Source organism: Danio rerio, chromosome 1 (assembly GCF_052040795.2).
Source record: "Danio rerio strain M-AB ecotype USA chromosome 1, GRCz13ab, whole genome shotgun sequence".
NCBI classification, from domain to species: Eukaryota; Metazoa; Chordata; class Actinopteri; order Cypriniformes; family Danionidae; genus Danio; species Danio rerio.
The window spans coordinates 48,425,265-48,442,500 of record NC_141021.1 but is presented as its reverse complement, the minus strand read 5'-3'; the positions used below and the strand labels follow the sequence as shown (position 1 = coordinate 48,442,500).

The 17,236-nt window shown below is 38.1% G+C and overlaps 2 protein-coding genes across 23 annotated transcripts in view; both read right to left on the bottom strand.

Annotated features, from left to right (window-relative positions):
• Nucleotides 1-7,126, bottom strand: part of LOC147837491 (uncharacterized) — a 238,757-nt gene extending 231,631 nt beyond the window's left edge. For 11 of the 19 annotated variants that reach the window (XR_015476963.1, XR_015476958.1, XR_015476959.1 and 8 more), the window contains exon 1: nucleotides 440-676. The gene's annotated coding sequence lies outside the window, so the exon portion shown is untranslated. Of the gene's footprint in view, nucleotides 1-439; nucleotides 677-6,599; nucleotides 6,662-6,861 lie in introns of those variants that run through there. The other 8 variants (XR_015476952.1, XR_015476953.1, XR_015476955.1 and 5 more) reach the window with 2 other exon arrangements.
• A 1,234-nt stretch (nucleotides 7,127-8,360) lies between these two features.
• On the bottom strand, nucleotides 8,361-15,666 carry LOC147847001 (serine/threonine-protein kinase pim-2-like). 4 transcript variants are annotated; one of them, XR_015476936.1, is made up of 11 exons: nucleotides 15,469-15,666; nucleotides 13,807-14,049; nucleotides 13,192-13,550; nucleotides 12,035-12,214; nucleotides 11,756-11,853; nucleotides 11,603-11,653; nucleotides 10,421-10,802; nucleotides 10,161-10,337; nucleotides 9,817-9,946; nucleotides 9,203-9,724; nucleotides 8,361-9,106 (listed from the first exon to the last, which is right to left on the bottom strand). XR_015476936.1 is itself a non-coding variant. In XM_087237669.1 (10 exons), exons 3-10 carry the CDS (start codon nucleotides 13,442-13,444, stop codon nucleotides 9,715-9,717), a joined length of 1,281 nt encoding a protein of 426 aa, XP_087093795.1. In that variant the 5' UTR covers nucleotides 13,445-13,550; nucleotides 13,807-14,049; nucleotides 15,469-15,666; the 3' UTR covers nucleotides 8,361-9,714. The 4 variants fall into 4 exon arrangements, 2 of the variants coding, with proteins under 2 accessions (XP_087093795.1, XP_087093794.1); XR_015476935.1 differs by having other exon boundaries at nucleotides 13,192-14,049; XM_087237669.1 differs by having other exon boundaries at nucleotides 8,361-9,724.
• Between the last annotated feature and the right edge of the window lie 1,570 nt (nucleotides 15,667-17,236).

The following is a 17,236-nucleotide window of genomic DNA, read 5'->3' as shown; positions in this document are numbered from 1 at the left end:
CTGAGGTAAAGTTGGCTTTATATACACACATTTGTTCAATGACAACTTGTGACAAGCTCTCCTCATTGTGGTACTTTAAATATACTTTCTGAAATCCCATGCAAGTATGACTTGCCAACATAGATTGCAAGAAAGAACACCTTTCTGAAATTATATTATTAAGAAGGAAGTCTGAATGTGCGAATAGAACACCAACTTTACCTCAGTGAAGTCAATCAGGCTATAAACAAACCAGCTGAAGTGCAGCATGCCTGACATTCCCTATGGAGGATCAGAGTCAAAGCAAAAACACTGGACACTACATCACAGCAGCACAGAGGCTTAGAATACGACATTGTGTCTTCATCAAAGTTATTTAATCCATAATTGCAGCCCGTGATACTCATTCATTCCAGGGACATCATAAAAAGTAAGAGATGTCAAAATAAGTCCTACTCACCATCCGCAAAGGGACAAACTTGAGCTTTCCTTCCTTCCAAGGAGGATGAGAAAAGTAACTTCCAGTTTTTCTACCACCAAAAAAATCCCCTTGATTCCAGCAAATACATCCACTGTCCATGCCCGCTCAAAAGTCAACTCGCTGAAAGTCTCCAATCCAGCGCTGAGAGCCTGGATTCAGTTCATTTCTCTGCCTCTGAACACCAACTGTTCCTGTCAAACAGCAAAAGCCAATGGTGAGGAAGTTATGGAGAGAGAGAGAAAATGACAGTGTGAAGCTGAATAAGAGAGAGAGAGACAGAGAGAGAGAGAGAGAGAGAGAGAGAAAGAGAGAGAGAGAGAAATCGAGAGGTGACAGAGAGTAACATCAGGCAGAAACGAAAGCCAAAGCCCTGTAGCCCTTTATTCACTCTTTCTCTCTCTCTCACTCGCTCTCCCCTTCCTTCCCTTTCTCTGAGAGCATGAATATGTTATTATGCTCACAAAAGCCGTACGTATTGTTTATGAATTACCAGCCTTCCAGTCAACAAAGGCTATTTTCATAAGAAACCTCCATTTCATTTCAGCTTCAATTTGATTACCAGCTAAAGAATAGAAGCCCTTCGGCCAAACCCCCAGCGGCTCCCCTCTGTTCTCCCTGGTTTTTATTCATGCCCATTGAAAGACCTTTATTGCTTTCCTTTCATACTGACAGAGGGAAAAGCTTTTAGAGTAAACCATTGACAAAAAAAAAATATTGCACAGCTATTTTGCACAATAAACAAATGAAAGGGAGCGCGCTCGGTGTATGCAATGTGCCCTGGCTGCTCTTCTTTCTTTCTTTTATTTATATATTTCGATATTTTAGGGCAGGAGAATGGGGGAATGAATGGCAGTTTGTTCAGAGAGAGGAGATAAGGTGTCTTGGAGTCCCACGGAACATGTCATTTTGAAATGATCGCTATCCAAGTTAGGGGTAGAGAGAGCAGGTGTTTGGTGTAGGGCAACAGGTTTATATTAGAACTGTTGAATAAACGTGTGTGGCTATGGAGAGTCTGCTGATCTTATTTTTGCACTGTCACAGCAACGCCAACCTGATTTCACAAAGTAGGACCTGTTCCTGGATTAATATGTATGTTGATCCTGGAATAACATTTCAATTGGGATTAAGGGATTTATGTATATAGCGGAATTACCAACCTTTGTCATACATTACGTCACACAGGTTCAACCGTGCATACCAGTAGCAAAAAAAGACCGGTTGCAATGGCAATCATGTTGTGTTGTGCTGTGCGGTAGGATGCCAAAATCAAAAGTCCAAAAGTATAAAACTTAAATTTTACCATACACCACACTGCTTTTAATGCCAACCGCAGACGTCTCTGGCTAACAGCCATAATAAGAGCTGAATGGAGTGAGGGGCTAATTAAAAACGCTCGACTCTGCAGTTCTCATGTTATATCAGGTAAGTTCACACTATGCTAAATCATACACATTACTCGTTTTTGATTGCAGCAATGATTTCAGCAAAAAATGTTAAATAATATGGTGAGTTAAACTGCGGACACATAACGCTTAGAATGAAATGTAAAAATCTAAGTTCACATACTCTGCCGTACAGCTGCAGTTCACTGTCGGAATGCAGTTGTTTTGCTTGTTGATGATTACCCAGGCCTTGTATAGCTACATCTTTTTTCCTTGTCTTTGGCTAGGCAGAATCTCAGTTTTTGGCACTACAAAGTTTTGAATCTGGTAATCATGGACCATAATTTCTTGCACATGACCACACAGAACAAAGACTTGTAGGTCTTTTCGTCTTATCCAATATCCATTGGGATGGTGCTATCGCAAATGGATCCGTCAGACGAACCACGCTCACTTTAATGTTAATTTTGCCAAAAAATTTTGCTAATGTGTCAATGACGACCATCAACTGGAAGTAGATGTCAACCATGACCAATCATTCTGGAAACAAAAAACTTATTTAATGGACTCCCTAAACGTTTTCATGTTAACAACATGTAGATGTTAAAATGCATTCATTCTTTTATTATACTTTGGCTCAGTGTATTATTTATCAGGGGTCACCACAGCGAAATGAACCGCCAACTATTCCTGCATATGTTTTACTGCATATGTCTAGGAAATACCAATACACCCTCACATTCACACACACTCCCATACACTATGGCCAATTTAGTTCAACCAATTGACCTATTCCACATCTCTTTGGAATTTGGGGAAGCACCCCGAGGCAACCCCTGCCAACACAGGGAGAACATGCAAACTCCACAAAGAAACACCAACTAGCCCAGCAGGGACTCGAACCAGCAACCTCCTAACTGTGAGTGCTAACCACTGAGCCAACGTGCCACCCTAGTTGTTAAAATTAACATTGATTTGAGATTTTGCAAACCTTATTGTAAATGCATAGATATTTGTAAAACTCTATTTGTAAAAGTTAAGGAAACATGTTATTATCACGATGTGGTAGTCTTGTGAATTTGTTTAGTTAAGACATTCTATTATTTATGCACAGTTTTAATAGCTTTTTGAGTACAGAGACAAAATGAATAAAGTCTTTTTGTTGTGCATCAAGTAAAAGATTCTAAAAAACATTCCAACACTAAAGTTTATCTGGATCTGTTTTATCGTTCATGAAACACAATTGGAGATGTGCTGAGACATTTTAATGTTTCTCTTTTACATAATAACACACATACAGTTGAAGTCAGAATTTTTAGCCCTCCTTTGAAATGTTTTCTTTTTTAAAAATTTCCCAAATGATGTTTAACAGAGCAAGGACATTTTCACAGTATGTCTGATAATAGTTTTTCTATGGAAAAAGTCTAATTTATTCTATTTTGGCTAGAATAAAAGATGTTTTTAATTTTTTATTGAACATTTTAAGGTCAAAATTATTAGCCGAGTGGGGCAGTGGGGGATTTACAGCTTAGGATAAAAAAATGTTCCGTTAAATACCTTGAGCTTAATCTTTACAAGCATATTCTAAGGATACCTGAGACTTACGGTAGATTCTGTCAAAACAAATCATAATATGATCACATAATATGACTTCCGTAGCATGGTGGCTCGTTGGTTAGCACTGTGGATTACTAAACTGGCCGCACTGTATGAGTGTATACGGGTGTTTGCCAGTACTGGATTGCGGCTAGAAGGGCATAAAACTTATGCTGGAACAAATGGCGGTTCATTTCGCTGTGGCAACCCCTAAATAAGGGACTACGCTGAAAGAAAAGAAGTGAATGAATGAATGACTACCCAAAATCTGCTTTATGCACTCATTGAACTCCCTTGCAGCCTTTCGTATCGGTGTAGGGTAAATCTGACGTTTGTTCTGAACACAAGAGACAGAAGCAGCACAAAGGTGTTCTTCATTTACCTGCCTGTCGTTAAGAAACACGGGCCGAGTTATCGCCGCGTTTGATCTGAGCGCTAAAAGATGAATTAGATGCTCTTTTGTACGTTTTATGAGTCTTTGTGTTTATGTAAGAATATTCAGCAGTAGACAAAGGTGACTGATCCATTATTCATCCCCGGACCAAGGCAGCTCTGGCAGTCTGAAAAGAGGCTGACATTTGAGCTTTTTCACCAACATCTGCAAAATTATATCCTTTCCATTGTGAGTCAATGAGGGGCAGTCAGAGCCCATAAAAGAATCAAATTTGGCCTGTCACTTTCATAAGCGCAAAAGTATCCAAGCGTAACCCTCATTCAGTACAAACGGAACAGAGACAGAGCTTTTGTCTTTCATCAAGTGCTATTTAGTCTAATGGGGATTACCACCAGATCTCAAGAATTGCTTAAACATAGTCTTCTTATAATCAAGCGTGAATATAAAGAACACAGTGACATGTTTAAACATGAGCGAAATCAAATCAAGAACTAAGTCAAGCTAAGGTGTTTCTATGCATTTCCTAGATTATCTGGTGTTGCTAGGTTGCGGTTTAAAGTTTAATGTCCATGTGATATTCAAATTTACAAAATGTTTATTTCACTACCCCACAATGATATTCTTTAGATGAACGATTAATCTGTGCATTTAGTCTGTCCATTTTCTTCTGTGTTTGGACTGGCAGTCCTTCTCTAGTGATGTCAGTTTCAGGGCTTCAGCAACAATATTCTTAACCATGCTCCCCTTACTTTTAGTTTGCTACAAAAAAAATGAGGTGCAAAAGAAAGCCCCACCCCCTACTTAAAATATCGTTTCAGTTGGAAGTGAATTAGGGGTGACATGGTGGCTCAGTGGTTAGCACTGTCACCTCACAGCAAGAAGGTCAATGGTTCAATGGTTCAAGTCCTAGCTGGGTCTCCCTAACCCTCTTCACTTTCCTCAGCGAGACCACTGCGCCCCCACCCCCCGCTCTTCACTTTCATTCGTGACACCACCACAAACCCTCGGCCCCAAGCTCTTCACTTCCGTTCGCGACACCTCTTCCTCCTCTGATAACATGCCAGATCTGTTACCCTGATCTGTTCCGGGACCTCGCAATTTACAAATTAAGCACTGATATTGAGTGTAAATATTTGTAATTCTGACTTTGAAAGAGTCAGTGCCTCACCAGCCACAAACCTCACCGCACGTCACGCGGAACTCATGTCATATCACAAGGGACAGAAACAAAAGGTAGCCTACAATCCTTGCAGGAGCTACAGTTTTATCTGTTATCTCTCTCTATTGCAAACCTGCCAACATTCGGATCGGATTCGGACGGGAGTGTTGGCAGGTATGCTCTATTGGTAGTACCCAATTTAAACTTTAGATTTTGGAAACCAAACCTAAATTTTGTGGGAACAGTCCGGATGGGTAGAAAATGATTCTAAGCGGGCAGCAGGTGAACAAAGGCTGAATATTCAGCGGGAGCAGTCGGGTGCGGAATAATACCTGGCGGGAGCGGGCAGGAGAGGGACTAAAAAAAAAATCAGTCCCGCACAGATCTCCATGGCCACAGATTTGGAGGTGCTGATTTTTTTTTTATTCATTCATCCATTCATTCATTTTCTTTTTGGCTTGCCAACTGAAATAACAACTGACTTAGCCAAGGCTAAAAGTAGCGACCTTCTTGCTGCAAGGCGACAGCGCTATCCACTGTGCCACCATGCCACCCTTTTAAATTGTAATCTCAATGTTTTTTTTTATTATTATTAAATAAATAAATAAGCATTTGGATTAATTCCATGTAGCATGGGTGGGACCTTTTATCAAAAACTTTGACAAATTGTACAAACCCCAAACTTGAACAATAATTTATGTCCCACAAAGCATTGTTTTCAATCAGATGAAATTAAATACACTGTCTATCCTGACAGCTTGGCTGTGACAAGCATTATTCTTACTGTAAAGACTTTGTAAGCATGAATAGAAATGGAAGTGACACTTGCCCTTGTGTAAAGCCACTATATGTTGAATATTTTCTACAGAAGCCATTCATCACTGTCTGACAATCCATGTACACTCAACATAGCAGGGATTTGATTTGTTTTACACAATTAAAACTTTTCAGACAGCACAAAGCGGCTCAATTAAGTGACATTTAACATTTTCTGTCTCTCTGTACTGTTCTCTTCAGTTCTCTAGGCTTTGTCCTTATGTAAATGTGTCCTAAACGTCAGTCTTTCTCAAAATGTCAAAGTCGCCTCAGTTCTTGCACAAAGGAACAACCTGCCTCCTTCTGCATGAGCCTCAGCCAGTGATTAAATCTCCCACAATGCCTTGCTGTCCCTGAGGATTGTGAGTCTTTGGAAGCGTTTGGTGCGAGTCATTGTTTGCCATAATAAGGTGGAGGTGTTGGGGAACAGATGTGAGGCTTTGCCACACCTGCACCGCAGCCCTGTGGGTTGAAATAGTGCAGTGCCAACATCTCGAGCAATGCAAACAATGCTAAAGGTAGGAACAATCCGGTGACATTTTTATCACAATCCAGATATTCTTGCTTACAATACAAAGAAATAAAAGAAACAGCAGAAAAGACACTAAGCCAGGAATTTTAAATGCCAATGAATATTGAGTTTGGATGGAGATGGAGCAGAAATACTGTGCTTTTTTGGCATTGCTGAAATAACATGATGTGAGGAGAAATAAAGAGAAACATCTGAACATCCATCACATTATTTTGCCATTTTTCAAATAAATAAATAAATAAGTTAATAAATCCACCCACTTCTCTTGAGTTTCAGCTTGTTTGCTGGGCAGATTCCTCCTGCATCTGTTGCCATCTCAGCCCTGGAATAGCACAGACAATGGGGACCAAACAATCGAGGAATTACCAGAGGGAAGGTTTGGTTTAATTGTGCCAAGTTATGTATTTATTTTTTTACAGGGAATATATTAGCCTAAAGGTTATCTGTAAGCTAGTATGCTCCAAAACAATGACAGAACTCCTATTTAGAATATAGCTGCGTTCAAATCTAATAACATCTCACTTCCGCTATGTGGATTAAAAAGATGTCACCTGGCGCTTGAGCTTCTCGTCAGATTTTTCGTCCAATCAAATCCTCTATAAAGTGCCACCCTCCTTTTACGAAAATGATCCTGAAAAGGATGGGTGAAAATTGTCTCAGAAATGCATTCGAGACGGATTTAGGGGCTGTTTACATATGGTCGTTTTTTCGGATAACTGAACCAGTGATCTGTGAGGCGTCAGCGTTAACTACTGAGCCACCATGCGGCCATTTTCATTTTCGGTTTATTTATTTATTTATTTATTTATTTATTTATTTTTGCTTTGTTGTTTCATTCCACTTTTGACCAGCCATTATTCGTTAAATTATTAAATTAAAGTGTAAAATTAAGTTTAAATAGCAACATTAACAAAAGAGACACATATCAAGCACATGCACCTCTCTGAATGAAAAGTAGTAAGAGAAAATAGGCTATAGCAATAACTGTTATAGCATTTATTTTATTTAGAATACTTTTTGATTGTTAATACTTATTTAAACTCTTTATTACAGTTTAACCTGTACAACCTAAATAGATGTAGATGCTGTCACTTGTTCAAACAAAATAGAAATTTTCAAGTTTGATTTGTCATAATTTTTATTCAATTCAATTCATCTTTATTTCTATAGCGCTTTTACAATGTAGATTGTGCCAAAGCAGCTTAACAGACGATTATAGTAAATTGAATCTGTATCAGTCCAGTTTTCAGAGTTGAAGCTAATTCAGTTCAGTTCAGTTTTGTTTAATTTTGACAACTGAAAGTCGAAACGCTGAAGAGCAAATCCATTTATGTGCAGCTCTAAGTCCCAAACCAAGCAAGCCAGTGGCGACAGTAGCGAGAAACAAAACTTCACCAATTGACGAAAGTGAAGGAAACAAACTTCAAGAGAAAACAGGCTTTGTTGGGCACAACCTTTTCCGAAGGCTGGAGAACTACTATAACTGAAGCCTTGAGTTTTGAGATCTTAAAGAGCTGGTTGGATTGTAGCGAGACTGGTTGTGGAGGTTGGTTAGATAAACAGGAGCTAGATTATTTAAAGCTTTAGGGGTAAGAAGCAATATTTTATAATCAATACAGAACTTAACAGGCAGCCAGTGTAGGGAGAAGGCACATGCACACATTGGGCTGAACCTGTGCAGTGCACATGCCCTTTTTAGTCTTGGATAGAAAGTGCCCTTCCAAAATGATTTACTATGAGATTCTTCTGTTTTTCACAAAAGAAGGAAAATGAAATTTTTTTTCACAAAATTTTGGAAAATGCAGGAAACCTGTAACTATTAACTTCCATTGTATTTGCTTTCCTACTATGAACATCAGTGGTTACAGATTTTCAGATTTCTTTAAAGTATCTTCTTTAGTGTTCAACAGAAGAAAAAAACTCATAGGTTAGGAAACACTTGAGTAAATAGTTTAGGGAGAACTCTCTCTTTAATTGAGTAAGGAGTCGTTTAGAAAAGTCACAGAAATGATTATCAGAGCTTCATTTTGATTCACATGATTTTATTTGAATTATTAACAATATATAAAAGCAATTCATTACAAAACAATTATGAACACTTAATTATAAAACAATCCCTTTCCCTTGTGACAGAACACCAGATTCATTGATGAGGTAGAAAATAGTTTAGCAGATCTTTGATGACACTTTAGAGGAGAAAACTGTGACAGCACTGGACTTCCTAATGGAGTTTTAGCATTAATTCAGTTCAATTCATCTTCATTTCTACAGCGCTTTTACAATGTGGATCGTGTCAAAGCAGCTTAACATAGAAGTAAATTGAAACTGTGTCAGTCCAGTTTTCAGAGTTGAAGTTCAGTTCAGTTCAGTTCATTGTGGTTTAATTGTCACTGCTGAAAGTCCAAACACTAAAGAGCAAATCCATCGATGCGCAGCTCCACAAGTCCCAAACCAAGCAAGCCAGCGGCGACAGTGGCGAGGAACAAAACTTCACCAATTGACTAAAGTGAAGGAAAAAAACCTCGAGAGAAACCAGGCTCAGTTGGGCACGACCATTTCTCCTCTGGCCAAACGTCTTGTGCAGAGCTGCAGTCCAGGCACCATTAATTACCATTATTGTCATTAATTACTCGCCTCATGTCCTTAGTTCAAATTCATGTTTACTTCATATTGAGAACACAAATAAAAACATTTTAGATGAAATCTGAGAGCTCTCTGACCCTCAAACCACACGTTCATAAGAGCACAGTGCACTATATGTGTCGCACTGCTGACGTTTAACCCAGAGGCCTGCGCGACTTCCTCTCATTTAAATAAAGCGTGGGCACATCCGAGGTAAACATCAGCAGTGCGACACACATACAGCGCAGGACAGAGCTCTCATGGTTTGATGAAGTTTTCTGGGATTTAAACATTTCTTCATTCTTGTGGTTTATGGAGGATCAGAGAGTTCTCGCAGTTCATCTCAAATATTTTCACAAGTTTTCTGAAGATGAAGAAAGGTGTCAGGGGTTTGGAGCTACAGCTGTCATTTTTAAGTGAAACTTCTTTCATGCAGAAAGAAAAAGACAAAAATAATAAAACAGAAATAATGACTTCAGAAGTTCTGTACTGCACTGTATGTGTGTCACACTGCTGATGTTTAACCCAGAGGCCTGCGCGACTTCCTCTCATTTAAACAAAGCGTGGGCACATCTGAGGTAGACGTCAGCAGTGCGACACACATACAGCGCAGGACAGAGCTCTCTTCAACACACGTCATGAACTGACACTGACTGTAAGGTCTTAGGGGTTTGGAATGACATGAGGGAGTAATTAATAACTTTAACAGTCTTGTGAATGTCTGGAAATGGTGCTCTCCTCCTCCTCGCTTCTTTAGTTTTTTCTAAAAATGAAGAAAAACAATCAGAAATAAGACAAAGTTGTTTAAACAGTAATATGAAAGGCTGTCAAATAAAACTCTGTGTGTTCCTCTACCTCCTCTTGTATAACTGCTTCACAGGATTTGGGGTCGTTGGATTGAACCAGCAGTGCTCTTCTACCTGGTGTAACTGTAGCCGTTTAGCTGGATTACGGATCAAACACTGGGAAATCAGGTCCACGCATGCTGAAAAGTGTCACAGAGAGAGTGAAATATGTCTGCATACTCAACATTCATGAACGTCTTTAAATCTTACAACATCAAATGTTACAAAACATTCACAAATGAGTGACTTTAATATCTACAGGTCCTGTAAACATTATATTTAATCCATTTGACTTATGACTGACATGTTTGATTCTGTTACTGAGGCTGAGATTGTTCAGAGCTGTCTGCTTACCTGTGGATAACCTGGGGTGTATCTGAATTGCGCCAAACATTATTGACTGTCTGTTATTGAAGGCCAGTCGTCCATGCATTATTTCATACAGCATAATGCCTATTGTCCAGACGTATGCCGGGTTAGCATGGAATACACGACACCTCAAAGCCTCAGGTGGCATGCCATGTCCAGCTCCTGTAAGAGAGACATTTCCAGAATTCAGTCATTTCATGAGACAATACTGTGAGCAAAGAAACTAACACAAAATGCCAACTCACCTCGATAGTCACTTTTGTTGAAAGGCTTTTGGGTAATTGGCTGAGCACATCCAAAGTCGATCAATTTGAGCTCTAATCGGGGTAGAGTCACCAGGATGTTCGCTGTGTGTATATCCCCATGGAAAACTCCACGCTCGGTGCAGAACATTATAGCTCGGATCAACTGACGCATTAACTGGCGTGCTTGGTTTTCCTCAATGTCCGCTGTGTCTTTGATGTACTGAAGCAAGGTCTGGCATGACTCTGCGTACTCCAGAATGAGAACAAAGTTGTCCTCAACCTCAAGCCAGTTGTGTAATCTGATGATGTTTGGACATCGCGGAGCTTTCATCAACCTAAGCATCATTGCCACTTCTGCAAGCACAGGTGTGGAATGACCATCCTAGAAAGAAAACAGATTTCAAAGACATTAACAAAGCAGAATGGCACAAAGTACAGAAACACAAACTTCACTATGTGACACATTTTTGCTTGCATTTGAGCATTCAGTCATGCAGTTTAAGCTAAAAGAGGACTCTACATGTGTGTGTTCTGTCCGTCTCTGAGGCTGAGCACATGCACACAACAGCACAAGAGCTCTTTAGCACTTCTGAATGACTCATATACACTCGAATAAATCAAGCACATCCCATGCTGCAAAAGTCCCGCTACTTGATTTCCCTGATTTCCAGCTTTGTGTAGAAATGAATGCAGACTGCTTTACTAGGGGCCAGGATATGAATCAATGATCATTTTAACCTCCAATAATTCATTCATTCATTTTCTTGTCAGCTTAGTCCCTTTATTAATCCGGGGTTGCCACAGCGGAATGAACCGCCAACTTATCCAGCAGGTTTTTACGCAGCGGATGCCCTTCCAGCCACAACCCATCTCTGGGAAAACCTCCATTAATGTTAATTGAATTTTAATTAATTCCACAGCCCGACATTCATGTGTTCAAAACTTGTTTCTGGGTTTATTTCTTCTGCTTAACACAAAAGAAGATATTTTGAAGAATGTTGAAAACCAGTAAGCATTGACCTCAAAAGTATTTTCTTTTCCTACAATAGAGGTCAGTGGCTACCTGTTTCCAACATATCTGCTTTTGAGTTCAGTTTAAAGTGGTCCAGACAGGTACAGGACAAGTGAAGGATGAGTAAATGCTCAGCACATTTTCACTGTTGTGTGAATTAATCAACTTACAACGTCCAGATAACGGTCCTGTTGACTCTTCACCATGCACTTCAGGGCAACCTGCGGAAAAACAACAACAAATTAAATTAAAGCCAACAAATTATTTATATTTATTAATCAGGAGGAAAATGTTGATTGAATTTTAAAAAAGTAGTTCTTTACCTTTACTCTTTTACTGCGTTTGTGAGATGCCACATACACCTGGCCAAAAGCTCCTTCTCCAATCAGGTCTCCGACTTCAAACTGAGTCAGATCGAGTCCTGAAAAACAGAAAAAAGCAAGGAGATTTACTTGGATTGTCTGGTATGAAGCGGATCAAATAAATATCTCCTGTCCTTTAAATCTGGACCTATTGCAATGATCTAAAAGCTTCTATCAGAAATGCAGGAGTAAATTGATTAATAATCTATATTAATTATGAATTACAGAATGATGACTTACCACGAGTGAGCCCAGAAGCCTCCTCAGGACCCTGGCCTGGCAGACATACTGACTCAAGGTCTGGCTCTGACTCTGGCTCAGGCTGTGGCGTAAAATGCAGGAAAGGGAGCTTTGCAGCTTTCCATGCTCTCTTAAAGAAAGCAGAGACTCTTTTCCCTTTCCTTCCTTTCTTGGGGTTTTCTAAAATGAAGAAAACAAACAGAAACATCTTCATGAACAAAGCTGCAGCTACAGTGCTCAGAACATTCATATATGCCAGGGGTGGCCAACCCTGTTCCTGGAGAGCCACCTTCCTGCAGATTTCAGTTGCTCCCCATATTAAACACACCTGAACCAATTAATTAGGACCTGAACACCACGTGATAATTACAGGCAGGTGTGTTTGACATGGGTTGCAACTGAAATCTGCAGGAAGGTGGCTCTCCAGGAACAGGGTTGGCCACCCCTGATATGGGTTGTTGCTAGAGCGGATACGTTTGCGGCCGGAAGTTAACGAAAATTATTTCTATTATTTATTACATTTCTCATTTGTTGTATTTTATTAACCTCTACTCCCACCCCAACCCTAAACCCAACCGTCACAGTAATGTAAAAACTGTAGTTGTACCGAGTATTAGTTATGTTATCTATTAAATTACCCAATAAAATTTATTTTTTAACGCCTACCCCCACCCCAACCCTAAACCCAACCCTCACAGTACTGTAAAAATATTAATTATTGTTATACAGTGTCAAAAAAAAATGCTACTTTATTAATGTGCATATTGCACTTCCGGCTGGCCGCATATCCGATCTAGACTTTACCCCTGATATATGCTTTACATTTATCCATTTCTCAGTGAATATGGGTAATATACAGTAATATACATTGATGCATTTGAACAAAACTGATTTAGTAAACAGATTTATTTATTAAAATAATATTTTAGTCACAGAATATTTTTAGAAATGGAAAGATATTAGAATATAGAATATTGTAAAGCAATAAATTTAAATGAGAGATTTGTGGGGGTGTACTCATATATGTTTAGCACTGTAATAATTAATACACAACCAACAGTACAACAAATGACACTGACTGATTTAGAAACTAAAAACAACAAAGAGTAAAAATAACAGATGGCAAAATAAAATGAACCAAATTCAGGATGACTCACCATCAGTCCCATCAATTTTAGAGGGGTCTTGAACAGACGGAGGCGACTCAGGACTGACCGAATCTGCATCCGTCATTTTCTTAATATTGGAGGGGCCCGGAACACTCAACGGCTGAGGATCTTCACAGACCTGGACTGGCGGACGCATCTGCTCAGGGTCAACATGATCTGCGATGGTCGTTGGCTTGATCCTGGATGGTCCTGGAACAGCCAACGACTCGAGACTGTCACAGACCTGGACTGGCGGACGCATCTGCTCAGTGTCAACATGACCTGTGAGGGCCGTTGAGGACTCAGGACGGGCCCGATCTGCATTCGGCACATCTGCTGTTTGCTTGATCCTGGAGGGGCCCGGAACACTCAAGGGCTGAGGATCTTCACAGACCTGGACTGGCGGACGCATCTGCTCAGGGTCAACATGATCTGCGATGGTCGTTGACTGGATCCTGGATGGTCCTGGAACAGCCAACGACTCGAGACTGTCGCAGACCTGGACTGGCGGACGCATCTGCTCAGTGTCAACATGACCTGTGAGGGCCGTTGAGGACTCAGGACGGGCCCGATCTGCATTCGGCACATCTGCTGTTTGCTTGATCCTGTAGGGGCCCGGAACACTCAACGGCTGAGGTTCTTCACAGACCTGGCCTGGCAGCAACACCGGCTCAGGGTCTGCATGTGCTGCGACGGTCCTGGAGGGACCTGGAACAGGCAGGTGCTCGAAATAGTCGTTATCTGACTGTGGTTCAAAGGGAACCACTCGGCTCTGGTCACAGCTAAGGAAAGGGCGCTTTGCAGCCTTCCATACTCTCTTAAAGAAAGCAGAGACTTTTTTCCCTTTCCTCCTTTTCTCTGGGTTTTCTGAAGTAAAGGAAATGAACAGGGAAATATTAGAAAACTCTTTAACCACAAGTTTAAAATAGACAAACTGCTGAAAATTAGACATATAAAAGACAATCACACAAAAGAAACATCAACAATAAATGTACAATTATAATAGAAAATGTTTGACAACTACAATAACTACGTGGGATTGTGAATCATTTCTATGACGTAAAATGACAAATACAACCTAACAAATAGTCGGTAATTCATCCATTTTAGACATTAGGAAAAATCCTAGAAGCAACTGTTTTGCAAAAATAAACATTTCACTCCTGCTCACACGAAATGCAAACCATTATAATAACTCATTTTTTGATTTTTCAAAGTTCTGAGTTATAGAATATTTTATTATAGTTATAGTTTGAGCTATTAACAATCACCATCACAATGTTTAATCAAATTTATAAAGCCTTTTATTTTTTTGTCAGTGGCTGCCACATCTAAATCAACATTCTTCAATCAAGCACCACTTCTCCACCACAAAACAATAATAAAAACAAAATCCATATTTTTGCAGCTTTCCATTAGCAATCGTCAAACTCAAAGTGAACAATTTCTCGCGCTCTGGATCTTCAGTTAAGAAATCTGTGAGTAAATTATAACTTAAAACTTTTAACAATCAGTCTTAGAATTCCAAATGAAAAGAGAAGTCTGGCTCCAGAACTTCAGTTAAAGAAACAGAGCTATACACATTTATTATTATGGAGGAAAAGTTGGGTTTATGTTTGTTAATTTAACTGTCTCCATGTTGTTTACCATGCTAATTTGAACATTGGGTGTGAAATAGCATGTAAGTAAGACTTCAAATCAACGTTATAAGTAATTAATTGACAGTAAACAATGTTGTAGAATGATAGTAATTTGGCTGTTAATGTGATTTTCCCATTTAGAATTTGAAACAATATTTCTGTTATTATATTTTTAAGAAGAAAGTCAGAATGTGTGAATATAAAACCAACTTTCCCTCAACTGTATTAATTTATCCCTGCTTAAACAAATAAAAGCCTTAAATATAATATTCTCACTCAGTTTGCTCAAATATAACAAATATTCCTCCACACCATCAAAAACTAAGAAAATTACTGCGGTCTACACATAAAGTTTAAATTAAAGTAATATTAGAATGTTTTTTATCAGTAACGTTAGCGAGGCACAATTTCTGTTGAGTGGAAAGGAGAAACTTTAAAGCCAGAATGTCAATACATAAAATGACAGCAGGCCTCAATCACAAAGTCAGAAAATACACAATATACACGAAACCATTACGATCACGAGAGGTTAAATATTTGCCTCTTAAGTCGGTAAGCTTCGTTATATGGCGATAGATTATTATTTTTTATAGTTTTTATTAAATAATATGTGGGAATACACCGTTTTTGTAAACTCTCATCTCACCTGTTGGGCTTCTCGTCGTGGTACAAGGTGTAGGAGAAGCCATCGTGTCACTCTGATGATTATTGATGACAAAGTCAGTCGTGATCTTTTTAACTCGATGAAAAAACACAGTTGACTTATTATTTTCCATTTGAGACGCAAAACAAGTCGCTAAAGTCATTAAATCACTGTTCACTGTACTCGTTCGTTTGTCACTCTGAGGAATTCTGTCGGCTATGACGTAACGGCCTTCTCCTCGTTCTATTTATTCGTCATGAGATTGCTTCTTCCAGACACTTACAACTTCAAGATATTATTTGTTACTATGAAGGTAAAACTGACATATCAGAGAACCACGTTATTGACTTTTTTATTTTGTATGGAAAATAGTTTATTCACAAACAAAAATTCTCCAATTCGCAGCCTTCTTTTTCACATTTTTTAATTGAAATTGATCTTTTTATTAGCTAAATCTCTTAGTCTAGTTAATAACAAGAAAAGTGATATATTCTTGGATTATTATGATAAATATTTTTGAAATATCAAGGATACATAAATCCTTGTTTCCTCTTGCTGTATCTGAGTTATGTATCTGTTTAAATAAATGTTTTTCTCTCTTTTGTTTCTCTTTTAATTAAATTGATAATAATAATAATAATAATAATAATAATAATAGTAATAATAATTATTATTATTATAATTATATATATATATATATATATATATATATATATATATATATATATATATATATATATATATATATGTGTGTGTGTGTGTGTGTGTGTGTGTGTGTGTGTGTGTGTGTGTGTGTGTGTGTTTATATTATTTATCCTGATCTGTTATTATCATTGTTTTTTGTGCAAAATTGGATTTTGTATCTTTGTTATTGAAGTCAGTAAAAAATTAAAAAATAAATAAAACAAATTTGTCATCAGTGAGGTGATATTTTACTAAAGCATATCAACATGTATTAAAGTTGTTTATCACAGTCAATATTAAGTGGACATTAGTGTTTTAAACATAAAAGATTGAATAAGAAATATGAAGGGTTGGGCTAAAATAGTCCATAAATTATCAGTCCACAAAAGAAAGAAAAAAATATATTATGATTTATTGGACAAATAACAAACTGGTAGGCACAAATAACCTCACTAGTCAGAAATTGGCCATCTGAATAATAAAACAATAATAATAATAATTAGAATAATGTCCTTCCTTTTTATGCTTCTCTTGTAAATTAGTAAAATTCTTCTTTGACATGAATATAATCGCTAAAATATTATCATTATCAGTGGATTTTACTTATTATATAAAATTCTATTTAAAACGTATAGATTTATGGAGGCTTTTGGTGCTGGACACTTTTTTGTTTCTCGTTTTGTTAAACAATTCACGTCACGTCATGGTTAAAAAGTAGTACCAAAATGAAAAGTCAAATCCGGTCCACTTAAACCTGAACGACTTGTAATGACGTAATACTTTTTGATTGTTTATACTTATTTAAACTCTTTATTACAGTTTAAATTGAGTCCTTGCACCTATCTGTACAACCTAAATAGATGTAGATGCTGTCACTTGTTCAAACAAAATAGAAATTTTTAAGTTTGATTCGTCATCATTTTTATTCAATTAATCTTTATTTCTATAGCGCTTTTACAATGTAGATTGTGTTAAAGCAGCTTAACAGACGATTATAGTAAATTGAATCTGTATCAGTCCAGTTGTCAGAGTTGAAGTTAATTCAGTTCAGTTAAGTTTCGTTTAATTTTGACAACTGAAAGTCGAA